General features: G+C 42.9%; 2 protein-coding genes across 12 annotated transcripts in view; one reads left to right on the forward strand and one right to left on the reverse strand.

The window, feature by feature from the left end:
• TP53I3 (tumor protein p53 inducible protein 3) lies at nucleotides 1-16207 on the reverse strand. 3 transcript variants are annotated; one of them, XM_042803391.1, is made up of 9 exons: nucleotides 16143-16207; nucleotides 14754-14882; nucleotides 12969-13106; nucleotides 11842-11947; nucleotides 4332-4474; nucleotides 3400-3667; nucleotides 1937-2149; nucleotides 1132-1328; nucleotides 1-348 (listed from the first exon to the last, which is right to left on the reverse strand). In XM_042803391.1, the coding sequence occupies exons 2-9, from the start codon at nucleotides 14868-14870 to the stop codon at nucleotides 166-168; spliced, it is 1365 nt and encodes a 454-aa protein (XP_042659325.1). In that variant the 5' UTR covers nucleotides 14871-14882; nucleotides 16143-16207; the 3' UTR covers nucleotides 1-165. The 3 variants fall into 3 exon arrangements, with proteins under 3 accessions (XP_042659325.1, XP_032860917.2, XP_032860918.2); XM_033005026.2 differs by lacking the exons at nucleotides 11842-11947; nucleotides 12969-13106; nucleotides 14754-14882; nucleotides 16143-16207 and adding an exon at nucleotides 6834-7083; XM_033005027.2 differs by lacking the exons at nucleotides 11842-11947; nucleotides 12969-13106; nucleotides 14754-14882; nucleotides 16143-16207 and adding an exon at nucleotides 6834-7083 and having other exon boundaries at nucleotides 4332-4489.
• The window catches only part of FAM228B (family with sequence similarity 228 member B), a 14273-nt gene continuing 2475 nt past the window's right edge, over nucleotides 16183-27980 (forward strand). For 2 of the 9 annotated variants that reach the window (XM_033004974.2, XM_033004977.2), the window contains exons 1-4: nucleotides 16183-16360; nucleotides 20180-20284; nucleotides 24024-24098; nucleotides 24767-24964. In XM_033004974.2, the coding sequence (XP_032860865.2) occupies nucleotides 16232-16360; nucleotides 20180-20284; nucleotides 24024-24098; nucleotides 24767-24964 (507 nt within the window). In that variant the 5' untranslated portion in view covers nucleotides 16183-16231. Of the gene's footprint in view, nucleotides 18083-20179; nucleotides 20285-20725; nucleotides 20758-24023; nucleotides 24099-24766; nucleotides 24965-27980 lie in introns of those variants that run through there. The other 7 variants (XM_042803396.1, XM_042803398.1, XM_042803393.1 and 4 more) reach the window with 6 other exon arrangements.

The following is a 27980-nucleotide window of genomic DNA, read 5'->3' on the forward strand; positions in this document are numbered from 1 at the left end:
TGCAACGGGAACCTTTTTATTAAGTGCGTCCTGCAAGTCACCACTTTACCCCTCCATTTCGACATCATTACGGCTTCGAAGCAGAAATGGCAGATGCTCTGCTTGTCAAATACCTGTAACAATTCTGTCCCTGAAACAATTACCGCAGTAGGCCTTTCTTTAGGATTAAGAAGGCATTCTGATGACAATTTTGCCAATATTCTTGTTTTCTTCCATAAGCCTGTGCGCCTCTGCAAGCTCGTGCAGAGGGTAAACACTGTCAACAAGTGGTTGGAGATGAGGGGAAGTTCCTCCAGAAAAATACGGCAGCACATCTTCCGTGAAGGCTTTCACCAGCTGTTCCTTATACTGAAAAAAAAAATGAAAGCATTTTTAAGATTATTTCCAAGCATTTCATTCACAGAGGAATCTCTCAGCGCAGCATACAAAATGTGCACAGTTCTCAGGGAGACTCAGTCATTTGCACACTGAGATGGACATATAAATATCTGACAGGTATAAATTACAAGCAAGAAGAAAACTTTTAGATTAATTATATCTTAATTTGATTAAATTCTCCAAACGTAGTATAAGCTCAGTAGAGGAAACATTTAAACTCACACTGATAAAATGCTTGAGAATAATTAGACCACAGACAGAATCTATCCTAGGGCTCTGCACTGTTGTCTTTTACTGTCATATCTGAGAACTTTCCACATAAAGTGATTTTTTCCTTGGTAATTTCTGGGCATTCAAATGGCCTCCGTCTCTACTTTTAAAAATTATTTTACAGTGTTTTTTTCTCCCCACCCCCCCACCCCTGGCCCCGATTTGATCAAGTTGCCTGATCACTTGAGTTTTGTTTTTTCTTAGGCCAAATCTTTAGATTATGGTACTCATGAAGTACATTAAGAAGTCCTGGGTATCATTCCTCTGATTCACTAGTTGTAAAAGGGAGGCATGTGATGAAAATAGAAAAGGGAAATTATTTAATTTTGCAATATTTTCCAAAGTACGTACTAACAGTTCAAGGTGGTGCTTTTTTGGTAACAATGTGTTAGATTCTGCTTTAACATTGGTATCAAAAGAAAACACAAAACTATCATCAATTTTAGGATCAAACTGTATATATTGTTGATAGCCATTACTTGCCTCCTTGTCTCGTGATCGCAATAGACTTGTATGGATGCTCGCTCTTTTGGAAAGCAGCCTTGAAAGCAAATCTCCATGTACTTCACCTCCACCCAGTAGTCCATAAATAATCCATCGGCCATCAGTACTCAGACAGTTGAGATTCTTCTCCCAGTACGAGCCACCAACACAATCTAAAATAATATCTACTCCAGAACCTCAAGTAGAAACAGAAAAGATTTCAGCAATGTAGTCAAGCTGCATTAAAGGCAGGAGAATTTCAGGTAAAACTAAAACCTAGTTCTTTATAGGTACAGAATCAATCCTGCAATTCTTATTTAAATCTTTCTATTGAATTTAGGAACTGGTACAATGATTTGTAAGGAATACTAGAATGGGGCACAAAAAGAAATCATTATAGATATCCAGTTGCAGACTCCGCCATAAACCATCCCAAAAGCTTAGAAAAGCTAAATTTTCCCAACAGTAAGAGAACTAAGTTTTGTTCCCATATTCAAACACTTACAAAGACAAGTGTGGGGATTTGGTCCCGCGGTCTCTTATGGAGGCAACAGTAACACAGGCACAATATTTATGCCCCAAATGAACACAAATCCAAAGAGAGTCCATGTGGAAAACAGCACAATTAACACCAAGGAAAGATCGATTCTTGAGCTGAGCAAGATGTTAGGTTGTGCTAACAGGGGCATTGCTGTCTGCTCCTTCAGCGACTAAGGGGACAGTTGAAATTGAGTGTATGTGCATATACGTTAGGAGGTAGACACTACTCCTCAGCTGTAACTGTCTTTCACGTAGAGGTTCTTACCTTGGGTGAATGCTAAGACCTTTTCACTGAAATCTTCATTCTTGTAGTTGAACCCTGCAGCTGCTCCGGCATTTGCTGTTGCTTTCAGTTTCTCTTGAGTTCCTGCTGTCACGATGGGAATAGCTTTTGCCAGTCTTACCAGCTGAATGGCTGCCATGCCAACTCCGCTAGCTCCAGCGTGGATCAACACTCTCTCGCCCTTCTGTACTTTACCTGGAGGAGGACATAAGGGAAAGGGTTACCTTTTTAGCACCACTTTTGGATTAAAACATGATCGGGGTGGAAAATACTGAAGAAGAAGCTGAAAGAGATACCTTTGCATGGGCTTTGTTTACATCTTCACATCCTTCCTAAAAGAAACAAATCCAGCACTAACACAACTCACAGTGTACTGACAGGACTGCGTTTTACCAACTTCAGCAGAATGACTTTAGCTTGGCCCTGTCCAGTTCTGGGCATTCATGACCAAGCTGCTTAGGCGAGTGCAGTCAGCCTTTTTATACCAGGACTGTCCACTGCCACCAACAGAAAACACAGTCGGAGGATGTTAATACTGAGAAATCAGTCACTCAGCAGTGGAGTTGAGTTACCCAGAAGTGCTCGGTAACATTGAAGGCCAGTTCTACCTTTCATTTTACCATCTTACCAGTTGCCCTAATGCATTAGTTTGTGTTCCACTAATTGCTAATGGAAGTGAGGCACCAGTAGTCCTGGAGGCATGGTCCTATTTTGCTGCAGACACCCAGGAAGGAACACTGCACAAAGCAAGTCTGCATTTCAGGTTAGTGAGGAAAGTTACTTGTTTGTAACTCCTGTTCTTCAGTGGAGCTTTTAGGTGCTACTGCTGGAGATAAGATATTTGAAGAATACAGAAGCATGTTTGTCAACTGAGGAAAACCCTGGCAAGTGCTGTTGTTAGTGCCTGTGTAGCACATTTTCAAAATTAAGAGTGTGAGTTTGTCTGTTTTAAATCAGCTCAGAGGATATTTTACCTACAATTAATGTCTCCCTGAAACAAGGTACAAGAAGATCTTGTCTACTGTAGATCCTCAGGCAATTAGTGAGAAAGTTCATGATATGGTCACACTTGTATCCAAGCCAAATCCTTAGAAGTAGGATGCATTTTCAGTTGTTTGGAGAACATGTGAGTTACTTCAGGGTTTAGGCTTAACGGAAATTTCCATTCAGGCTGAGAAATATAGCCAAAAAGAAAAACTGACCATCTTTGCATATCCTTCCTTGTAAATACGCAATCAGCAGAGTAAGTTGTGACTGGGGAGATGTGGTAAAGATTTCAGAATTTGGGTCTGGCATACTGGATTCTCACCCGTGTGAATGGAGTGACAGAGAAAAGGTTCTTCAAAGGCAAACAGCATTCAGATAGAGGCAACAAAGAGAGGATTTCATAACAGAAAGGAAGACGAGCTGTTTTGGTGGGATAGATTTGTAAATACGCCTCTCACCTATAAAATGCAGCAGCTGAAAGGCTGTTAACCAGGCTTCGGGAATGGCTGCAGCCTGAATAAAAGTTGTATCACTGGGAATTGGCATCAGGTAGCCTTCGGGCACTGTGACGTATTCTGCCTGGCCACCTCCGGAGAGCAGAGCCATCACTGCATCGCCAGTCTTCCACCGGCCCTTGCAGCCAGGTCCGAGCCCAGCCACGCTCCCAGCTGCTTCTAAGCCTAAAATCTCACTCGCTCCTTTGGGGGGAGGGTACTTCCCTCTCCTCTAGAACAAAATAAAAGAGAGGGCAAAGAAGGAGAAGCCACACATCAAGTAGTGTAATGACCTGTGATATTTTACTCATATGCCTCCAACTTAAATTCCTATTTATTTAATCCTGATTTTGTACTTTGCAAATGTTCCAGTAATTTGAGGATCTTATATCCTCTGGCAATACTTCTTGTTTCCTGTTTTATTCTTAAAACTCTATGCACAAATTTAGTCTGTTGTGAGTCCCCTTTTGTCCACGCCAATCCATGCTGGGAGGGTATTATGGTCTCCCGTTGCAGAGCATGGCTGTCAGCTCAAATTAAAGCAGCTCAGACTTAACAATTTGAATGTGATTTTCCCATGCTGGAATTGAGCCAGTAGAGCATTTCATGTTCGCCTCAAATACCCAGAGAATGGTCTAAGCATCTAGAAAGAACTTTGGTTTTACATCTTTTTTTGAAAGGCCTTTCCATGCCACTCTAGCACTGCAGAGACCCAGATAAAAATATTCATCTGCTGAATCAGCAGACATCTCTTCTTTCAGCCTGGTGAACTCTCCCATCCAAATGCTCACTAGATCCAATCTCTTTTAACTCTTCAGATTTCTCAAGACTTCAGTTAGGGGCTTGAAAATTTGGTATAGTTTTCAGGTGCATAAAACTTCTTAACATATATATACCTGGAGTAAATCAGCTCTATTCAGAGCACTGGCAGAGACCTTCACAAGAACTTCTCCTTCTCCCGGATGTGGTTTCTTCACTTCTTTCACATAAAGATTTTCTGGTCCTCCTGGGCAATCGAAATAGGCTGCCAACATTTTATCTGAAAAAAAAAAATCTAAACCAAAAAACCTGGCATCAACGCAGGCACACTTACGTGCGGCTAGAAAATCTCAGTAAGCAGTAACCGCATCTCCACAAGCTCCACAGACTCCACTCTGCAGACAGACAATGCAAACTGTGACACAGTTTGAAGGCAGAAGAGGGGAGGGCTGCCAGAGAAAGCTGAGGAGTTATAATGCAATGAAATACATTAACATTGGGACACAACATACCGTTGCAAAAGCCGTTTGACAAACGAAGAGCACTTTGCACCAAGTCATAGGGCTTAACTCTGCACAGAGCTTTCCACCCACCTTAATTATAAAAAGTAGCATGCAAATGAAAATAAAATCCTTTGTTCTTGACCTCCTGCATGATTAGGGCCCCAGTGCTCAACTGACTAAAGGACATCGGCCCTTAACATAGTAGACACAAATGGGATTTTAAAACTTTCAGTAGAAGGAGCCTTTATTTGACACCTCTGAAGTCATGGAAGTGCTGTCTCATGGTTCAGCCCACAGATAACAACTTGATGATCCCCAAAGGCATGATGGTGAGTTAATGCGTATAAAAGATAACAAATGGGTTTTAAAATTCTTATTTATTTCCCTTGCCTCAGCAGGTGATTCCTGTGTGCCTGATGTGCTCTGCTGGAGCGTCCTGCTGATGCAGGAGTCTTTTAGGTAACTCCTCAGACAAGGTTTCTGGATTCCTCAGTTTTGGCACCAGCAGCTGTTGAGATAAGCTGAGCTGTCAAGCCTCCTCCCACCTGGCACAATCAAATCTGGAGCAGTCTTCCCTTTTTTATCCCCTGGGTGTGTTGCAGTTACCTTAACAAAATAGCTTGAATCCTAGAATATTATTTTGATTTTAGTTTAAAATATGGATTTGATTTAAAATGAAGCTATAGTTGCTATGAGAACATATGATATCTTAAGATCTTAGGAGCAACTAGCATTGTGTTTGCCTCGATTACTATGGAAATTGTTATGGACTCTGTATCAAAACAATGGGTACTGATTATGGATCTTGATTTGAAACAATAGGTACCAGAAGAAACTGGGTTTGGTTGGGAAGATCAGCCAATGATAAAATGAGCATGCACAGGGATGGAGTTCAATCAGCGGACACAGTGATAAAGACTATCATCGACCACCAGAGGACCCCTGTCCAACATAACCATGCATGTGTTAGAGACATTTTCATATGATAATGCTTTCCATGAAATAACATGAATATGCTAATCATTGCCCTCCCCTCATTCTATTCAAATCAATCAGTAAAAATGACCAATGATTTCTGTAGAATAGGAATATAGGTAAGGTGAGGTAACTGAAAGCCAATCAGTATTAAGGTCAAACTAAACTTTGTGAATTTTGTTGATCTTATGTAACCATGACTCTGCTGAAAAAGTGTATAAATATGTTGTGCTTTGTACCTGTCGGTGAACACGTCTTTGGCGGAGTTATCCCCCGTGTTCCCCAGCGCTGGAATAAAGAAGTGGCTGCTTATCTGCTTTGTGTAGTTAAGTTCTATTCGTGACTGCAACCACTAACAGGTGCTGGGCGGCAGGAGATGAGAAGAGAGAATCCCAGCAGGAACAACTATTACTTCCTGAGAGCTGGTACTATACTGAATACAGTATATGGCTGCTGCCCAAAGACATGCACAGGGTGGGCTGCAAGCCAGAGCCTCTTCAATTAAACAGCACTGTGTGACAGACCACCATGCCCACTGTAAAAATCACTTGCATTATGATATCTGCACAGGAAAAGTGAAGTACATAATTTATTATTTGTTGTAAGACTGCAAATGTGGAATGATAAATACTCTGAAACCCCAGGAATGTAAATCCCCATGGGGTGGTGCTCTATGGCTATTTTATGGTGAATAAACACTTCCAATTATCATATGAAATGTAACTTAAAGGCTTTTTGTTGAGAGGCTATTTGTTATTTTCAGCTGAACCATTTAATCCACTCCCACAAAATCTGTATGTACAAAAATTTAATGGGAAGCCCACCAGATACCGCACCACAACAGATGCTTCTGCTCTCTTAACTGTGTCCAAACTTAGTCAATTAAAAATAAGATGCAAAAGCTTTTGTCCCTCTTCTGACACAGTCCACTAACCTGCATTTTTATAAATGCTTGTTGTTGTTGCTAAAAGCAAACCCACAATATATATATAGTGAGGATCTGAACACCTACATTGCTTTCAAAGGCACAGAAAACCACAGGAATTGAAAAGCAAGTTTCCACCCAAGTGCAACAACTTCAAACTGTGAGATCTGCCAGCAGTGGCCCAAAACAACAATTTAAAGAAGTTATATGGTTTCCGAGCTCAATTTGTGACTCACCTTTTTCCTGCAAAGTAGGGAGGGCGTTCTCCGCACCGGGAACAAACCCTCGGGAAGAGAGTCTGACCCCAGTTCCTCCTCTCCCAGCTCTGCCCTTGCTTTCAGCCATTCCCCAGTACGTCAAGGGGTGGAGCAGGACGAGGTTGTGTTTTACTTCAGAGAGACAGACATGAGCAGAGTCAGAAATACTAGAATACCTGACCAGTATTTCTACCCACGGGCCTGGTTTATTCCACGGATTGAAGCAGAAACCTACTTTCCCCTCCGGCATCGAGGCGGAGATCCGCCGCTGCCCCCGTAACACAGGGAGGTTTGGTCTAATGCCTTTGCTGTGCAGAGCCACTGGATGCATGCCTGTTTGTGTGTTCTCCGGCAGAACTGAACTGATGCTTTGATTTCTGAACTCTGAGTAGTGCAGACCAGATTTACTTAAATTGTGTTAAGGGCATGTGAGCTGTAACAGTCTTTATGCTGTGTATCCACCTGAGGAGGCTTTCTTGTGCTCTTGTTCCTGTACGACAGCACTGGTCAAAGTTTACTGGTTCACGTCCGTCAGCCCAGTGCATTTCTACCTGTTGTTTTAGCTGCCTGATCACACCTCTTTGTTGAGTTTTGCCGTTTCCCCCAGAAGGAGGATTAGATCATGCCTTTCTCTGTGTTCTAGTCGCCAGCTCTTGAGTTGTCAGGGAATAAAACTGACACTTCAGAGTACTTAAAAATGATAGATCATATGTCTGTCCATGTATGTGATTCTTCTGTGGATTTTTTCCTATGAATTTTGAGATTTTTGGATTCAGGCTTTTAAACTCTTCTTGGAAACTAAACTAATTTAGAGTCAAATATAGCTATGTTCTCATCTGACCCCAAGAGCTAGTAATTTATTTGTTTCTTCAGAGGAAAAGATAATGGAGCCTGGTCTTCTGGAGACTGCTCTTCACCTGGTGATGAGGCAGAGCCGCAGCTGTCCCCTCTACAGTAATGGGTTCACTCAAATATGAATTCTTTGATGTTTTACAGTACACACAGTCTGACTCAAGCCTGGTAGTGATGTCCCTCCTCCCAGAACTCTGCAATCTACTACAGTTTAAAATAACTTTCTATAGCAATTACAATGCAAATTGACATGTTAAAAATGTAGTTTATTTGTAATATTGAAAGATGCACAAGACAATCTGAAATCTGCTAATATAACAATGTTCTTCGTCCCTTGGGTCTACATATAGCTTTATATGCTCTGAGAGAAGTTTCTTTGCATAGGAAGATTAATAATTTTCTTATCTGGAAACAGGCTAAAAGACAACATTACAAAGACTAAGCAGAACATCTTAAACCAAATCTTGAAGCCATTACTTTCCATTTAGTTAAGAAACTTTGAAGATAGATGCATAGAGTAGTCTTCTTATGGGCAGTGAGTCCTCATGTGTTCTTGAAAAAACATGAGGAAACTCAGCAGCTGCAAAGTTGTAAAGCAGTAGTTTTTCTCTAAAACTGGATAATTATTCAAAATTCTATATTTTGTCCCGAGCAGTCCTTCTGTGGTTGATGAAATTCAAGTTTTCTGTTGATTCAGCTACCTTTCTCTCTAAAGTAGTCTGCTATAATAACACAAGGAAAAAAAAAATCAACTATGATAAAAATCACATACAGAACTGTTGTAATAAAGATGCTTTTTTTAAAGTTAAAATCCACCTCAGACTATACTGTACTTGAAAGAAGACAGTTGTATTTCTAGCTGAAAATTAAAAATACTAATACCTACATTCATGAGGTAATATCTGTTTTAAAGAATAAACACTGAGGACTCTAAATCATTTTCAGAAATGTCTCATAACTTTCAAAGAAAAGCAACTTTGTTTTCTTTTTGCAAAGAAATCATCCAGAACAGCAAGCATAAACCCCAGAAAATACACATTTTCAAAATCACTGCAAATCTGGTCCTGGTAACACTTGGACCTTAGACTTTACTCGGGAACAGTGGCCAATTACGGACTATGTGACTGCAAGACCAAGTAACTTGTGTGCAAATTGTTACAGGATTTTCCAAGTGTTGGCATTTTTTGCAGTCTCCCAACTTTACACTTCCTGCCTTCCTCCCATGGCAGCAAAGAAGCTAGAATCAACTGTGATATGGCTCCTGAACCTATTCCTGAGCCAGACGGACAGACTTGGGGCTAAATAACACAATGGCACCTTTTGGATCTGCTCGAGCTCCATTTGTAGTGCTGCAGAAAATGACTAGGATAGAGCTAGTCTGAAGTTAGCTTAAAATATAAGGCCTAGTTCTTAGATTTAGTGAGTGTCATTAATGCTGCCCTACATGGAAAGAATCCCTTGAAAACACTCCATACCCAGAAAGACCATTCTGGTTTGGCAGTATTTCATACCTGTTCTGACCTAGTGATTAAAAATTCCTACTGATGTTCTCATTAGACGTAACCCAGCGGACGTTGCTGAGGTTACTGCTTGAAGCTATTTGTCCTTACCTTCTGCCAAATGTTACCAGGATGGGAAATCTCCCTGTTCCTCAGTTCATAGCCCAGCACATAAATGTTCCCCAAAATTCGTATAATTTGAAGTTAATGTCCTGGCCATACATGTCAGTGACAAAGACCAGTGCCTAGTCCCTAACAGATCCATCACGGCTGCTAAATATGACAGGGATGTGGCAGTCATGTGGAGTGCAAGAAGATCAAAGCACTGTAGACAGTGCAGTGCTGGTACAATGGTTTTGTGCTCAACCTGCACTGAGACACTGACAAATACAATGGCCAAGAAAAATAGAAAGCAGAACATAACATAAAGCAGCCTGAGATTTCACTGATAGTTGAGGCTGAAATGAACAAAGGAAAGATCAAAAAAATGTGGGCAATCCACTTACCTCTTCTCCTGGCCTGTCTGCAGTCAGATCCACTTTGGTTAAACAAAGTGCAGGGTCTGTGAAGTGTGAACTGGAGAGGCTGCACTGGAGGTCAGTCCGTGCCAGCCTGGCACCAAGCACAGACCTGCCAGCCACAACTAGGCTTCTGAGGGGCCAGCAGGCAAGTTTGTTTTAAAACTCACATTATAGCCTATAAAAATCCTGTCATTTAGCATAGTTCTTTGAATTGTAAAACCTTTTTGAAAAAGGTCTGAAGAAAAATTTGCTACTGAGAGCCTTACAGCTCATTCCAGACAAAACAGCTTATGCCCCAAAACACAAATGCATTCCACTTACTTTTAGGCATCTAAATAAGGAACAAAAGCTAGGAGCAGAGTGGGCATACAGTTTAATTCCTTTTCAGTCAAAGGAGATGGGCATATCCATAGATTAAGTCGGATCCTATTGCTCTACAAAACATTCATTAGAAATTCCCTAGAATTACACCTACAGTGAAAATCAAGGCTATTATGTGAATCTGCTCTTGTGCGTTTTATCCATTTGGATGATGCGATAAAATGATTGTATCCTTGATATGAAGTGAGTCATCTATTACATCAATAAGTTATGTAACACTGTTATTTATCTCTCAAACCAAGGATAATAAAGAGGTGTTATTCCTTGCCAGCTCCTCACACAAAGGGAAAGCTACATTTGAGATGCAAGCATGATTCTGCAGCTGGTCTGCAAGGGCCTGGGTTTTGATATATTCCTGAATGGGGAACAAAGAGCTGTTAACACTGTCTTCAAAACACTTGAGCCCAAGAGAGGAACTTAAGAGGACTCACACAAAGGAAACTTGAGCTGGAGAGGGAAGGAAATGGGCACTTTCATTAGAAAAGAGGTACTTTGTTATTGTGAGACAGGGAAAATAGCTTTCGTGATGTCTCAAGATTCACATGTAGGAAAAGAGACTTCAGCTTTTTTCTAGACACTAGGCTTTCTAGAGAAAGTTTGAAACTTTCAGAGAATTCGTGTCATTGAAGAAGTGGACTGTGAGTATCAAAGCTGATGCTCTACAAAAGTTTGCTTAAGATCTCAGCATTAGGCATATGAGGTCAAGAAAATGTGACTGTCAGGTCCCATTTTGTTGAAGGGTAACTAACAGAAAACATGTGCCAGAACAGCCAAGGAAAGGGAGTTCTGCAACCTGTTCATACCGATAGAGGGTTTGGAGCACGTGTACCTATCACAGTGGGATGAGATGTCAGGGGAGGGTTTAGCCATGGAGCAGTAACCCATGTCTATATTCAGTTTCCCAGATTTTCAGGATTTGTTAGTTCATCATGTTACAATTTACAAATACCCTAATGAAATAGCTTGAATTTTAGAATATGATTTTGATTTTTGGTTATATGGGTGATATAGAGTTATAGTAGCTATGAGAACATAGGGTATGTTAAGATCTTGGAATGAGCAACTAGTATTGTGTTTGCCTCGATTACTATGGAAATAGTTATGGACTCTGAATTAAAACAGAAACTGGCTGTGGTTTGGGAGATCAGCCTAAAGATGAAATGAGCATGGGGGAGAATGGAGTTCAACCAGCAGACACAGTGAAGAATACTATTGATGACCACCAGAGGACCCCCACCCAACATAACCATGCATGTATTAGGGACATTTGCATATGATAATGATTTCCAGTAAATAACATGAATATGCTAATCACTACCCTCCCCTCTTTTATTTTAATATCAAGGATTACAGCCAGCAAGGTTAACCAATGATTACTTAAAATAGAAGTATGGATAAGGTGAGGTAATTGATAAAGCCAATCATTATAAAGGTCAAATTAAGGAGTGAGCATTCTATGCATTTTTGAACCATATGTAACAATTACTCTGCTAAAAAAAAGTGTATAAATATGTTGTGCTTTGTACTTGTTAGTGAACATGGCTTTGGTGGAGCTATCCCCCATATTCCCCATCGCTGGAATAAAGAAGTGTCTGCTTATCTACTTTGTGTAGACGCATTTTCTTTGTGATTGCAACTGCTAACAATCAGATTCATTTTTGAAGCTGTTTGCAAGGTGGAGCTAATCAATGAGATGCCATCATGCAGGCACACAAATACAGGCATTTCTCTTACCTAGTTTCTCCACAGCTTCCACACACACACTGGGATACATGCCCGTTCTGTAAGTAGCAACCAGGATGAAAGTCTTTGTCTTCACAACTATCAGGCCTCCATCTGACTAGGTAAGATGGAAAATTGGTATAAGGTTACAAGTTTCTAAAAAAATACAGAGGTATACATATTGCCTTCCAATTTGGCCAATTACAAGCATTTTCTTTGCCAAACTACCCATTTTCTTGGGGAAGAAAAGGCAAATACTGTCTCCAAGTCTAAACCAAGATGCAGACAGTGACAGTGCATGCTCTGAAAACTGCTGACCATTAAAGCAAGTCAGTCAAATGCTTTATTATATTTCCTATTCTCACTTCCATTGATTAATGTATTATTGCACAGCATTGTGAAGAAGTGTTATCCTAGTGCTCAATGTCATATGAAAAAGCACTGTTAAATCAAATAACTAGTATTTACATGAAAGCACACCCAGTGTTTTAGGAACCCTGCCTCCCAAATTCTGCCTCACTCATTTGTAATAAAGAATGGAAAAAGACATTGCGAAGTATTGCAATTTTCTGAAACAGCATCCAGATTTAAGAGCCACTCAGCCTATTCTGCAAGTTAACTCATTTCAGGATGGATTTACTGGGGAGGGGAAGAACTAAGAAGACCCCCAGTAACAACCAATTGGATGTATTTATTTCAAATTGTGCGACTCGGCTGTAGTAACAAAATTCTGCCATCTTGAGCATGGCTGCATGCAGCTGTGACCTCAGTCTCTGTTTCTGGGGCCATAGTAATCCACAGATGAATTCCTGAGGCTCGAGTCCCACAAGGCAAGTAAGCTGTCAAACAAGGTCTGGCTCCCCCATATCTCTTTTCTCCCCCCACCCGGTTACATGCTCCTGCTACCTTACTCTGGCCCTCCTATTACCTGATTAATTAGTTAATGAGGCGAGAAACCAACCCAGAAAAAAAATGAAGTGATAGTTTTTTCTCAAGGAAGGAAGGAAGGAAGGAAGGAAAGGAAAGAAGCACGTGAATGTTTTCTGCTTGTTTTATGGTATTCACGCAACCAGGCAGCGAGGGAAGGAAGTAGGAAGTCTCCAGATTTCTCAGGATGGCCACAGCTCTTGTCAACGTACATTCTGAAGATAGATGGAATGCTCATCCGCGCGGACACATTTATAGTACTTCTCCTTGAAGTAGAGTCCTCCCCTTCTAATTTGCACTAAGTTCTTGTAGAAAGCATAGATAAGGTTTAAGGCATTCTCTGGTGGTACCTGTGTTAATACAACACAGTGTGATGGAGCAAAAACGCACCTGTTTGCCGTGATGAACTACTTTCCACCCTCCCACTGTCTTTGACAATTCACTTAAAATCATGAGGTTAAAAAAAAAAAAAAAAAAAAAAGAAAGAAAAATAATCTGCCTGGCTTTCAAACTAGACCAAGTTTCTGTACAGTCCACTATATTTTCAAAGTCTCATTTGAAACAATCTGCTTAGTCTGTAATTACTGTCTGTGTAGTCCCATTACTCACTGACACTTCTCTAGGCAGGCAGTGTGCCCTGTGGCATTCAGGCCCTTCTGTGAAAGGCGCTATAGGGTAGGACACGGCCTTCCCTGGGCTTGCACAAAGCCCACTCAAGGACTCCAATTTCAAATATTCTTAGTCTTCAATGGGAAGTGTAGCTTTTAGCAAGTCCAGACTAGATCATCACACCTCAATGGAACAGTCTACACAAGCCACAAATCTATTCATGTCAGTGAGCTCTTGGGCTCAGTGTATGTGCAACTGGTCACTGGTTTGGCAGATTTATATTCAGCTGGTTGGATGAGATGATCCAATGATCCCTTCTGCTCTGAAATTCTTTCAAGTCAGTGGAGCTGGTGATAATTTACACTGGCTGAGGGTTTTACTCTGGACCTCAGCATGTAATCTGCCTTGCTGAAGATGCAGCAGGCTGACATCTCTAAAAGCTGTGGTTTATACTAAAGATAATTTATATATTAAAGACAATGTCACTACTACCTAGTGGACTGATAACTCTGCTGAGATTCTCTCCCCAGGGATGGGACTATCTTAACAAGAGCATCATCTTCTGAACACATTCTTCTGAGCATGCCAAGGGTAGCAATATGTACCCCTGGAAAAACTGTCTGGAATTGTTTGAGAGCTGGTATTGTGGGGATTAAGAGTGGACCCAGTACCTTCCAACAACATAAGGATGACTGTGGTGTGGGGAGCATTTCTGAACTCCTAGAGAGTTCACAGACTCTGTCAGGGAGTGTGTATTAGTTTTGCCATGTAGTATGGTATGACCAGATGTGCTATTATTCTGCTGTTTGTCAGCTGATGGACAATGAAAACAGATAAGCTACATCCATACCAGCAAATTTAAGGTGCCAGGGAGCAGTTATGAGTACTGTCAGAACAGTCCAGGTAGAGTTTTGACCTGGGCCAGCAAGCACTTTTCCAAACAATTCCAACGCACAGTTTGCAAAATCAGAATGGTCCAGGACTGCTCCCCATGGGCACCCTGCTACAGCCGCTCTGCTTGGGGTTACAGGGTGGGCACAGGTCACTCCACAACAGCAGGTCTCAGTGCCAGAGGATGGTCCTACATACATCTGCTTTACCAGCAGAATTATTGAGCGCAAAGTGGTTAAAAGGGACTCCTTGAAAATGCCAGTAAAATGGCATCTTTCTCTCAGAGATCACAGATGTGGAAGTAGCAATCATCTCCACAAGTTAGCCTCTCAGCACAGCAGCTAGGCTGGACCCCTGTAACTCAGTCTCAGAGGCTGAAAGAAGCAAGTGTATTTAGCAGAGCACTCTGCTCCCTGCCACTATTGCTACTTTGTGCTCGAGATTCCTGGAGTTTCTACCTCTGCTGTCACTTCCTAGGATGCTCTTTGATCTCTTACATTAAAGCCAAAGGTTGATGCACAGACTTCTCTTTCTGCTATGTTGATGATAGCTGCGTTTTCCACATGTTTTGTTCTGATAAGACTGTCATTTAGCAAAGCCTGCAGCTGGTTCATTTTCCTTCTCTTCTGTAAAAAAAGAAATAGATGTATAAATGTTCATTCCCCTTCCCTTTTATATTGGAAACCAGATCTTCCTCTATGTGGAATTCAGGAGTTTCTGCAGAAGTAATGCTAGGTTTCAGATAAACAAAATAACAAAATAAAAATCCTAAACCCAAGAGAGCAGCAGAATAGACCATCAGGGAAATGGTCACCTTTCTCAGAAAGGCTGTAAAAGTCCAATTATATTTTTATAGTGTAAGTGTTTCTGATTTCTTTTTTTCCTGGAATTTGAATATCTGAGGCAACTGTTCCCAATGAAAACACTAAGAAATGAGATAAAACTTGCTACAACCAGCAGATCAGAGCAGAAATAGGGGGGTTGTGTGTGGTTTCTGGGCCAGGCTTGACACAAATCAAAAATTATTTTCTTTTTAAATGATCAGCCCTAACATGCTTATTGTTAGACCTCTGGGTCAGTGCAACACTACTGGGGTGCTGCTTGGGAATAAGCCTTACATTTCTCTCATGAGATGGTACCGCTGGCTGTCTGCCTAAGTAGCAACAAGAAAAGGTAGATGCTGATTAAGTCTTCAGAGAATTGCCAATAGGCATCTTGTTTACTTCAAAATCCTGGCCAGCTGCTAGGTCCTGGCAAAAATTGCAAACCAACAGTTCTGGTTGTGCCCAAATCATAATTAATTAGTAGAGAAGTAGTATTTTCTTCTAGCTAGATCACAGCCATATCATACATCCAATTTGAGTTTCAGGTTTAGCTTCATGAAGTCCATATTATACGGTGATTTATGAAATCTTGTAATAGAATTTAGTAAACTATGGATAAACCTTGTGGCTTTATTGCTACGTAACCTAGAAGGGCTTAGTTTACAGGGGAGTATTGGAAATTACATTAATATTGCAACTAAAGCTAACAGGCTTATCAGGCAGCGTGGTGAATGGCCTGTCATGGAGACATCTGGCTTGAGCATTTATTAAGTCCTGAGCAACGAGGAGGTATTTGAATTATGAAGAAGAGGCAGGAATGGTGAGAGGGGCTCACGGCCAGTCGCCAAGGCCCGCTGAGGCGTCTCCACGGCAACCCGCCCCCCGGGGAGCGCGACTGCGACTGCGCACAGCCTCCTAACCTCCCCATCCGCGCTCTCGAACTACTACTCCCGGCATGCTTCGCTCCGGGAGACATGCGCGAGGATGCTGGGAATTGTAGTCTGCCGGCCTCTACCTGAAGGATGGCGGGAGGCGCTCGACTCGGCGCTGCCTGTCCCTCACCTGCCCTGGAGGCCGGCTGCCCGCGCTCCTGATTGCCTCGCTCACCCAGGCGCTGCCTTCCTGATTTTTATGAAGATCTACCCACGACGATGGAGTCCGGGGGCGGGCGCCCAGGTTCGGGTTGCCATGACAGCGAGGGACGCGGGGCGGACGGGCGTGGAGGGATCCGGCCGTGCTTCCGTCTCACCCCGCCTCTACCCGTCCCGGGCCGCCAGCGGGTGCTGGTCCTACAGCCGAGGAGCCGAGTGGCTGTCCCCACGGGCGGCCCTTCCTCTTCTCGAGAGCGTGGGGGTGATGGGGGAGGGAATGTTTTATCCGGCCGAGGGACTATTTTCTACGGCGGAAGGAAACGCGTTGTGAAACAACTAACACTCCTGGGGAGGGGACGCCGCCATGTTGCTCGTGGCTGGGCTTTGACGTGCGGCGAGGCAGTTGCTCCCACCGCAGCCACTTCTCGCCTCCCCTCAGGTCTCCCGGAGCCTCGCTGGAGCCGGTGAGGGGACTCCGGCACGGGGGTGCGGAGGCCGGTGGGAGCGCGGGGCTCCGCTGCCTGCCCTCGTCTCCCTTGGGGCCTGTGGGGCTCGCCTCAAGGCTGGGCTGGGCCCCTGCGGCCCTGAGGGGGCCCTGCCTTTCCATCTCACCGGTGTTGCCCCCATCGCTGCTACCGCGGTGGAGGGGCCGGGCCTGTGGGCCCTCTGGACGTTTGCCTGTTGTTTGTTGGCTTAGCCTTCACAAACTACTAGGTTCTGTTCATAGAGGTAATCTGTTTGCCCTAGGGGCTGGTTCTCACCTCGTGCTCTGTCCCAGTACCTGAGGGGATCCGAGGGGACCAGGCCACCAGTAAAGACCTGTAAAATCTGTGCTTGCAAAGGGTGACAGCCCTCTGTGCTTAGGAGATGGTGACTTGAGCCTATAGGCATGGCCAGCATAAAGGCTTTTGTCAGAAAGGTGATTTTGAGAGGACTGAGGCATGTGTGAGGATACTTACATTTTGTCACATAAATGATTAAAATTGTCTTCTCAAAGCTGCTGTTGAGACCCGTGTTTGGGCAGAGACTGAATTTTAGCAGATGAGTGAGTGGGGGAGAGCATTCTGCTTTAGTGAACAGGACCCATGAAGCAAGAGAAACCTGTCTTAAAAAAAAAAAATACTGATACAAACCTATACTACTGACAGCAAAGTAGGATGCAGGTATATCTGGCAAGAAATTTTAGGCAGGGTTATTCTCAGGTTTGATCGGAATAGAATAAATGACCTAATAGAGAACAGCCAACCTGTTCATGGGGTTTAGCATTTGTGGACACAACTGTTAGATTAAATTCAAATCTTGTTTTACCTGTTCAGGCTTTGGAAATATTTCGCTGTGTTTCTGTCTCAACACATGATTAAACTTTTAGTTTTAAGACCTGCAAAACAGCTGGTGTCTCATGTAAGTGGTCCCTTCCCTTGCTAACCATGGAGAGTTGACATCTCATAGTAAGAGTCCAAACAAAACAGAAAAGGAAACGATTAAGATGTAGTGGCATCTTCAGTTATTGAGATTGAGGAAAAAAATCTGCAGCTAGAGATTTTACCACATGCTGTTTCTTTAAAGGAGATTGCTACAGCAGGCAGATTTTCTATGTTTGCTCTGTTTTGCCTTTCCTCTGTGATGAGAGCAGATATCTCCTTTGCTTTGTGCTCATGGAAAGGCTCTGTCTTTGTAAAAAAAAAGATGAAGAGTGAGTCTTGGTACTAGTAACTGAAAACAGATAGAAAGGAAGCTAGTGGGGGGTTTTCTTTGTTTTGTAAACTTACGAAAATAGATATTTTTATAGTTTCTTATCTTAAGCTTGTCCAGGGCTTTACAACATCCATGTCTCAGAAAAACAAAACTGCTTTGAGTGAAAGGAAATCTACAAACGATGGCCTGAAGCAGGAGCCTGTGGCACCTTTGCAGGTAGGTAGAATATATTGCGCATAGGAAAGTATGTTGACTTGTCTAATACCAAGTTTGTAGCACCTCCAGTATTTGGATGTTCTTCAGTCCTCACTGTTTGCCTGTTTATTTTATATCAGAAATCAGTTCAGTGCTAATCAGGGTGAGCTTGCTGTTGTTTATCCATGTTGGTAATACAGTGCACAGCCTCCTTTCATCGGTCATTACAGAATGAATAATAAACTGTGAGAATCCTTCCCCTGCTCCTCGGAGACCATGAGGTTGGACATCCTTTACAGCATTCCCTGGAACTTAGTAGACTTGGGCTGTCTGGAAAAAGGGGAGATTGTTTTCAGAGCACGGGATTTCTCACAGGGAATGCCAACCTCCATGGCAGGTACAACACTGCAGAAGCGGTGGGGCACATATACACACACACAAAAAAATCTTAATTTCCAGATGGAGAGAGGCAGGGTACCTGCTTTTCAATTCAGGTAGTAGTGTCCTAATTGTGAGCCCCTGTTTTATTCTGTGTCCTTTGTCTCTGCTGTACAGAGAAGGCAGGAAGTTATGTTAGAGGAAGTTCCTGCTAGCCTGACGCAGTGATAAGGCTAGTATGTATTTTTGGTTTTGGGAGCTGTCTTACAGGGGCTGAAAAAAATACAGTAGAGGATTGAGATGTTGTGACCTGTTCCACTGCAAATCTTTGAGTTTTTATTGTGTCTGATGAAAGAATAGAAATCTTGCAGAGTTATGCAGGAGGGAAGGAAGGTCTTTGATACGATGTGCATTACACTGGCTTGCTTTGGTTAGTCCTGGTATACATGGTAGAAGTGATGATGTTTCTTTTATAGAAGCAGGTGGAATGAAGGACATGAGCTTGCAAATTTGAGGAAGGAAATTTTCAGACCTTGATTGGTTGAGGCCCTGGGCAATCTTGTCTATGAGGTTAGCTGTTCTTGAAGCAGGCAGCAGGACCAGAAGACCTCCAGAGGCCTATTCCAGCACGTGCTTTCCTGTGGTTTCTAACTCTTTCAGTCAGAAAAGACAGGAAGGAGTTTCTGTGAGGAGGCAGGAACATCCAGGCAGATGTGTCTGTCAGTGCATACGAGCAGGGAATATGAAATGAAACAAATAAAGATGTACATTAAAGACTTCACCTTGAACGAATGGTAAGAGATTTGAATGTGCAGTCCAGAGAGGGCAGTTAGGAGTCAGTATCACTGAAGTGCCTGATTGGACAGAGTAAACTCTTAAAAGTTGTCTTGGACAAAAAAATGTTGTTTTCTTGTATGAGTGAGTACCTGTTTTGGAGAGGCTTTGTAATTCTTTTAACTAGCTGTTGCAACAAATAATTGAAGAACAGATTTTTTTCATAGCTGAAAGATCTGGCTGAAGAGTGTGGAGGTCGGTATCTCTGCAGAAGTAAGCTTTTCTTTTGGTCCACTCTTTACCTGAGTGATTTTGTAAATACATCGTTTCCTGGAAACAGTGTGCCTCCAGTGAATATGAAACGAATAGATGTTTAAATGGAGGTTCCTGTAAAGGGCTTTGTGCCTCTGTGGTTCTACTGCCTGTTAAAAATCGATCCAAATATACTGGTTCACGTACAATAGAGGAGATGGAATTTTCTGGCTGGAGCTCAGGGTTAGTGCTTTAGCATAAGCTTCATCTGGTAGAACTAACTTTAAAAACCACTAAAATGCAACCATCCCTGTGGTGGAATGTAGTGGTTATTTGAAAGTGACTTATGTAATGAAAAAGGCACAGAGGAAAGAAGTAAAAGTCAGGAGGTGGAATTTGATAACTCTGAAATGTTTTCAATGCTGACAAGCATTCGGGACTAATTTGTGAATCACTTTGTTCTTTGAAGCACAACGTGCTATCCATTGCTCATGGAGATGAGGACAGACAGTTACTATCAGAGGGAGTATCTGACTTTAAACCTGATACTGCATCTCTCTTTAACTTACTGTGATAGGAAAATTGTGCTGGTATCAGCAGTTAGAATTCCTTTAGAGATTTGTGTCAATGTTTGCTGGGAATTGTAAGAAAACTGGTTCTTGCTGTTTTTACAATAGTTTAATATGGTTTTGAATATTTCAATGTTTTTCCCAGACTAGTCCAACAATGTGTAGTGTGAATAGCTCTGAGACTCCCTGGCTACTAAGATTTACATGTCCGAGAGCTGTGAGAGAACACGATCAGCAAAGGCCTTGGCAGGTGGGTGACTGTCAACATTCCTTCAGCTGTAGATTCTACTGTGAAGAACCAAAGTTCAGGACACATGAAACCATTATCTGTAACTGGGATCCCAGGATATTTCGGTGTAACTGAGCCTCCTGTCTTGAAACTGGTCACCTAATACCACTGAAGTTCTGGGCAGTGATCTGGTCTGTCTGTCTGCACTCCAGGACTGCCATCCCTGGCATGTACCTGAATTAATTTGTGAGTCCTCCTGAGCAGGGACTTTGTGCTTTAGTCTGTCCCTCCTAGGCATGCTCAGAAATGTGTATTACAGGGACATGTGTGTGCTCTGTTCTTCCTGTTAGCTTGTAGATTGAGTCTGTCTAGTGTTCCAGTATTGCATGAATCTTCTAGAGGAATCCCAGAAGTTAATGCTGGTCAGCAGTGTTAGTCATTCAGAAATTGTATCGCGGCCCATCTTATGCATGCATGAGCGGGCTGCTGACTCGGTAAGTGGCGGTCTGGTATTACAATAGGTGCTTAAACTGGGAATGGGTAGAATTGGACCTATATATATGAGTCCTATATATATATTTCTTCAAAGAGTGCCCAAATCATTAAAATCATGGCTTTAAATTGTGATGTCCCAGTCTCCATTGTGTCTGTCTCATCTGTGTGAAATGTTCTCCATCTCTTATCCTGGAGTATTCCTGAGAACTGCTACCGGGATGCTTTGCTGCACTTCCCACACAGAAATAATGAAGTTTGTAAGGCAGCATGCTGCGAAGATGTCAGGTGAACTTCGTACCGTTCTATCCCAGTTTGTAGCTTGATTGTGGAACCTAGATGAGAACCTGATCTTTGTAAAGGAGGTTGGCTTTTTATGCAAGCCTTTTCTTTTTTTTTTTTGCATTTATCCAGAGGTTCTCTTCAGCACCAGCAAAGACTGGTGCAGAAAATACTTTTTGAATACAGTAGACATTTTGAGGAAGAAAAATGTAACCAAAGATGGGCTAACACAGAAGGGCTTCTGTCGTGTGAAGGTAGGAATAGAGGAATGAAATGGAATGGAAGGTATGAAGAGAGGAATGAAAAATGATTATTTGCAAAGTCCTGTAAAATCCGAGATATATTTGTCATTGGGAAGGGGAACAAGGAACTCTGGAAATAGCAATCCAGTGGGTTTTATCAAGCCCTTTCTTCCTTTTGAGGTGGCTCTGCTGACTTCCACGCAGTTTGGTGTGTGGAAAAGTTTTCCATAAAACTTTAAACAAGCTTGTGACTAGTTAGAATCATGGACTTTCAGAACATCCCAGGCTGGAAGGGACCTTGAAAGATCATCTGATCCCACCGTTTGTGGGACAGGGACACTGGGTGAGATTATCTAGCACCCTGGCCAATTGCATCTTAAAAACCTCCAGTCATGGGGACTCCATGGCAGCCCTGGGGAGGTTGTTCCAGTGGATGACTGATCTCACTGTAAAAAATGTCTTATATTGAGATGAAACCTCTCCCAATGCAACTTTTTTTCTGTTGCCCATTGTCTTTTCCATGTGTCTCCTTGTGAAGAGAGAGCTTCGGTCCTCTTTGTAGCCATCCTTTCAGTACTGGGATGCTGTGATGAGGTTCCCCTGAGCTTTCTTTTCTCCAGGGAGATGAGACCTAACTCCTTCAGTTCTAAAAGGATTCTTTAGATTTGTATCATCCTGAAGGAAAACTTTTAACCTGTTCACCAATGCGTGTTCTGAGTGCGTTCTGCTAGTGATTCTCAGCTAGAGAGATTGCCATGCCTCCCTGGTGCTGTTAAGGTACTAGTTTTAGAGAGTTCTGTGATTATGTGAAGTAGATCTGTCAGGTGTAATGCAATGTGCTGGTTGTTTCAAATAGTAGGATGAAAGAGTCTTAAAACATGCCAGAAATTTAGATTTTTCCCCTTTCTATGTATTTTTTTAATGATGCTTGTTTCCTCCTTGCTTGCTCTGATGTATGATGTCCTGCTCATCTCAGGATAAGAAGCCTGTTGGAGTGTGGAGTCGGTCAGTGGGGTCAAGGCAGACATGACTGGAAACTACACTGTTTATTGGGATCAAAAATTAATATTAAGCACAGGGAGTAGCAGGCTAATTTTGCATTCTGTGCATCGGATGCATTCCTTGAGTCTTGTGCTGCCACCAGCATGATAGGCTTGTGCGAAAATACAATGGCTGTAGCTCAGCTTTTAAATGGCACAAGAAAGTCACAGCAGGGATGACTGAATTCACCCGTGGAAACCACAGGAGGTAAGCAGCAGGACAAACAGATGAAATGTGAGTGTTTCAGCCCTACCTCTGGCTTAGGTCTAAGTAAAACCAGGCCACTTCAGGATTAGCTTGTGTTGGTAGAAGTATTTAGTAACGATGTACTGAAATTGATTTGAAGTTTGTGATACCTCAGCTGGCATTAGTGTCTGTGCAACTCTTGTGAAATGCAACAGTGCACTAACTGAGCCATGTTTCTCAGCTGGGGCAGGCTGCGAGCGTGCCATGTACAGCAAAGCATCTAACGTGGTCATTTGTTAAGCTGTAGGAATGCAGTTGCCTGCCTGTTCTCTTAAGCTAAGCTGGTGCAAGGGAAGCAAGTTCCTATCAGTGTCTGAACTGAGGGTTAGTCCCAGAAAGCAAAAGACTGTAAATTTGTTTTAGCTTGACTGAGGTAGTCTGTCTAAAACAGCTTGTGTTTTAGTTTCCTGCATTGCAACGTCCTGGATTTTTGGCATAATGCTGAAAAGCAGGTAATTTTTTTTATAGTGGATTATTCAAGAGAAATTTTGCTGCGGAATTAAAATTCTCTGTGAACTTGTTGCTTATAAAAGCTGCTGATTGACTTCTGAAGACAAGATCCCTTTGGTTAGCCCACAGAGTTGGTGCTGCCTGATCACAGGGGAGGTACCTGCAATGCGTGCGTGTGCTAGTCTTCCCTGGAGGGACTCCATCCCCAAGTGATAGATGAATGTGCTCCTTGGCCAGAGTGCAGGAGTTGCAGCTAATAAGCCAAGTTACAAGGAATTACCTGTGTAAAAATCAAATTGACAACAGCAGTGCATTACAAGCACTGTTGTTCTTAAATAATGTTTTAGTGTCCTGATATTCACAATGCAGGGAACAGTTTCCCCCTATTCTGATCTTCAGGAAGAGTAAGATGAGGATGATGCTAGAGGAGAACTTGGCTGATGTCACACCAGTAACTGAGATTTAAAATGCAGACAAATTCATGAGCAGAAGTAGCAGAGAGGCAGTTTCCTGCTTTGGAAGGGTTTTTCTCATCATATTTCCTCTTACACTTCACTGTTTTCCTCTGTTTTTCCTTCTATACTTTTATGAATTCCTTGACATAATACCTCATCACAGTTTTAATTTATTTAATTGCTATTTGTATTGTGTGGCTATATCTGTATTGAAGAGATGCCTCTTGCTGCCTTCGTCGGGCACATGTGAGCAGCAGTGGCAAGGAGCAAGTGGTGGTGCGGTCACAGTGAGGAGCGGCCAAGGAGGTGTATGGTCTAGTCCTGCTGAACATGGACATTCCAGTTCTTCCAACGCTCTTCTGTTCCTACATTTAACCGAAATATTTAGAGCAAGTCTTACAAGGATTTATCTGCTTGCTGTTCTGCCAGCTGGGTTATGGTATAACGTGCCTTTAGTCACAGCACAAGTAATTATTTTGAATTCAAAGGTAACTCTTAACTCATACTGTAAGTCCTGTTTTTACTTCATGTGGTTTTTTGATGTTTTGTTAGGTAGCACCTGATGAAAGTCGAGACATCGTTGCTTCTGCTCAGTGCATCTTGGACAGAGAAAATTATTTTGTGAGGGTAAGATGTGGTATCTCTTCTCTCATTTGCTGTGTGTTTTCCTGCATGTCAGTGTTTTTTCTCTCCATCAGTGATTCATGAGAAAATGTCAATTGTCTGTATTCTTGAAAAACTAAATTTAGAAATACAAGTTTCTGACTTCCTCAGTCTCCCTGGGATAGGACTGAAGTAGTAAACCTAAATACAAGCTTAGGAATCATCCATCTTTGGTGACTTACTTGCCTGTTTGCACCTAACTTGTTTTGTGGGTGTGATTAGGTGGTGATGGTGGGCCCGTGAATAAAAGATGGGATGGCTGATCTGATCTGGGAGGTGGCCAGGTCCTTCTCCCCGCTACCTGTCTTGCACAGCCTGGTGCTTATCAGACCCCTGCTCTGAAGTGATTTCAGCTCACTAACCTGGTGGGAGAAAATGAATGGTTTTCTGCCAGTCTTACACTACAGCTTAAAAAATTAGAGTCTGAATGCCAGAGCTCGTTCAAGGGAGAGCTCGGAAACAAGCGATGGGAAGTGGAGAGAGGGTGGAGCAGAAAGAAGGGCTGGAAAACAGGGCCCTCGCAGCAGTGACCAGCCAGATCAGGTCAGCCAAGCTGCGTAGCTTTACCCGTGGAATCTTTGATGTGGCTGGCCAATAGGTTGTATGGGTTTTATTTTCCCTTTCTTACTTAGGAGGTGGACAGATATTTGAGGCACAATGATTACTTAAATCTGAGAAAGAAGGAGATCCTGTACAAGAAATGGCTTGAGGATGTTTCAGAGCCACTGCTGCAGAAAATTGAGGACAAAATGGACAGCCAGTCAAATGAAGAAATACGGAAGAGGAAAGAACAACAACTCTCTCTCTATTTAAACTACTGTAAAAAGAAGGTATCAACAAGAAGTAAATTTCTGTCATGGAGAGGCTTGCATACAGAGGGTTGTGGACAAGATCAGGGTTTTAGCTGTTACTTGCTTTTCAGTTGAGTAGCTTGGAGTTCAGATATGCCCTACCTGTAACTTTTTCTTCCCAAGGACTTCTTTAATGTTAACATACATCATTATAGCTGCTTGTTTAAATTCACCATCAGGTATGAACAATAGCATTGTTTGGTGCAGTGAGCATGTGCTGGGGTCTGAATATGGTGAGACACCATGTTGTGGTGGGTTTCCCGCTGTGAGCCAGGCCATTTAGAGAGAAAATCTTGAGCTCTGTCATCTGAAACCAAAGGCTGAGTCTGTGACCAGGGAGTGGACTGCACTCACATGTCTCGGGAGTTCAGCTAGAGCACTACTGCAGTATGTTGGCAGAGCATGAGTGAAACCATTTTGTGGCCTCGGATGCTACTGATCAAGGTTTAGAAAAGAAAAAAAGGTGGTAACAGGGAGAACACAAAAAATTTTCTTAAGTCTGCATGCAGGTGAATAGACCCAGCTCAGATTCTGTAGTTCCATGTGTTTCAGTACTCATAAGAATTGCAGTCACTGTAGGAAATACTTGTTGGTTTTGTTGATTTTTCTCTGAATTTCACACCACTGTTGAGTATCAGATTCCATGACTCACCTTTCTGCATCTCAGGAATGGATATATAGAGCAGTAAGAGCAGTCACATCATCTGCCACAAAGAGAATAGTATTTCTTATAGAGCAGGCTTTTGTTGTCAGTAGAAAGCACTGCACAGTGGAGTTATGAGACGGTAAACGAGCTTCCCATCCAGAAATGAAAATGCTGTGGGAGCTGTGTTGTTTGAATGAGAGCAAGTGGTCTCTTTTTTTAAAGGCCTGATGTGAAAGACCCATGCATTTAAACTGCACGTAATGACAAAGAACTGAAGTCGTGAGATTTAGGACCTGTTGGGTTTGCTGTACATATCTGGGTCTGCATCAGGCCCTCTTGCAAGCTTCTGTATCAGGTCAGGACTTTGCTGGGTGTCCCCCAAAAGCAATGGCTAGTGTACAGGGATATCTCCTTCTCCCTGAACAAGCACAGCACCAGTGATCAGCCTCCACCTTTTCCTCGTGCTCTGTGGTGGCAGTTCTATCATCAGCATTTCTGAAAAGCAGGCTGCAGCCTTTCAGAGTAACAGGACACTTAATTTGCATAAGCTTGTGTTAATCGTGACAGCATATGATAAGTTTTGCAGAACTTAAGTCAATTCTGTGAATTGGTTAATATACTGAATTCAGGCTGTGCGTTTCCCCCCCCCCCCCCCTCCCCTTTCTGTCCATTTTCTCTTGCTCTCTTCCCTGCCATTAGGCTCCTTGTCCTGTTCACCAGACCTCCTCACCTTCATGTGTCTGTCACTGGTCCATTCCCCCTTTCCGTATCTCTTCCTCTTCCTCCAGTCTCTCACTCTCTTTCTCTCTCCAGTCAGCCCTGGAACTCCATCCCCAGCTCTCCTACTGTTTTGCCCATCTTTCTTCTGTCAGACTCCCCAGTGCTATGTCTCCTTCTCCTTGTTGCTTCTGATGATTCTTCCAAGTTCCCCAATGTCCTTAGCTCTCCAAAGCTGCCTTCTCCCCATTTCCTCCATTCTCCTCCTCACCTTTTAAGACTCTCTCTCCTCTCACTGTCCTTCTAGGTTCCTCTATCTCACTCCTCCTCTCAGCTCATTTTTCTGCCTTCTTTCTCATGCAGTCTGAGCCTTCCTGCTTTACCTCCCTTCCTTGACTGTCTTGTTCCAGTGACCTGCTCGTAAGTGGGTTTTTTGCCTTAAACCTGCCTCCTTTTCACTTCTATTCTCACCTTTTCCCTACCCCCAGTCCCAGGGACGTGGACTGCAGATGTACAGTGACATCGTTGGTCACAGCATGAAGATGGCATCAGCTCTACTTTTATTCTGGCATCTGCAGAAGTGCTACGCTGCAGTCTGCAAGGAGGGGGAAGTTTCCCCAGCCTGTGTTGCTGCTGTGTTAGCCACAACTCAGCTTCTGGTAGCCTAGGATATTGTAGGCATTGTGTGCTGGAATGCTGCGGAGTAAGAGACTTCTGATTCGTTTTTAAGATCAGGCAGTTGCTCTGCTGTCTGCCAAGGGGGGTGTGAGCGAGAATACATCGACTGTGTGAGGGGATCAAACATGGGTGTGCTGCACAGCAGCTAGCACAATCAACTGAGGTCTCAGCACATTCTGTAATGGGGTGATACATAATAACAAACCAAGGGGTGGCACTAAAACTCTGCAAATTGAGGCATGTTAGGGTTTAAAGCTTTCCAGGGACAGAAACAGTAGACAGTGAGTGGGGCTGCTGCTTGCTCTCTGTGGAGTTGCCAGATCCTGGGAGCAGAGGCCCCTGAGAGGCAGCAGTGTTCACACTTGGCAGTAGCTCAGACCCTGTGGAGCTGCCCAGGTGCCTGCTGGTGCCCTTGGGGCCTGGCTCACTCGCCCCTGTGAGCACCTGTAACACAGCAACCTCTAAAACCTACTGCAGATCCCACTTCTTTTTGGTTTGGACTCATCTTGAAGCACTCCTGAACTGTTCATGTTAAAGTATGGCTTTTCCAATTTTCAACTTGAAATTGCATCCACAGATTGCCAAAAAGAACTGTGTAGGGCTGAGACCTAGAGGGCCATGGGCTGAATGCTCCCTTCTTCCTGGGGACCCCTGGAGAATCATCTGCACAAGAAAGCTGAAAAACTTTATTTGCATGGTTTCAGAAGAATAACTGAGAGTAGTAGGGAGAAGTATTTGATATGCTTGCCCTGTTCTTGCTATTCTTGGGGCATCACTTGTGGCCTCTGTTCTTTTTGTTTGGTTTGTTTTTACTTCTGTGTTTTGTTTCCTCCTCTGTACAGCTTTTATCTGATGCAGTATAGGTTAAGTCCTGGCTTACTGTCTGTAAACAGTGCATTATAATTTGGAAACAAATGGTTGTAATTTACCTTTCTCAGCATCAGGCTTGATCAG

Source organism: Tyto alba, unplaced genomic scaffold, assembly GCF_018691265.1.
Source record: "Tyto alba isolate M040663 unplaced genomic scaffold, T.alba_DEE_v4.0 Super-Scaffold_40, whole genome shotgun sequence".
NCBI classification, from domain to species: Eukaryota; Metazoa; Chordata; class Aves; order Strigiformes; family Tytonidae; genus Tyto; species Tyto alba.

Bases quoted from the DNA above. Each gene is read 5' to 3' on its own strand.
- TP53I3 (XM_042803391.1), bottom strand. From the start codon at position 14,870: ATGAACCAGCTGCAGGCTTTGCTAAATGACAGTCTTATCAGAACAAAA. The intron at 11,948-12,968 runs GTACGTTGACAA...CATCTTACCTAG, and splicing joins ATTCCATCTATCTTCAGAAT to TCAGATGGAGGCCTGATAGT. The intron at 4,475-11,841 runs GTAAGAGAAATG...TTTTTTTTTCAG, and splicing joins GGAAGCTGTGGAGAAACTAG to ATAAAATGTTGGCAGCCTAT.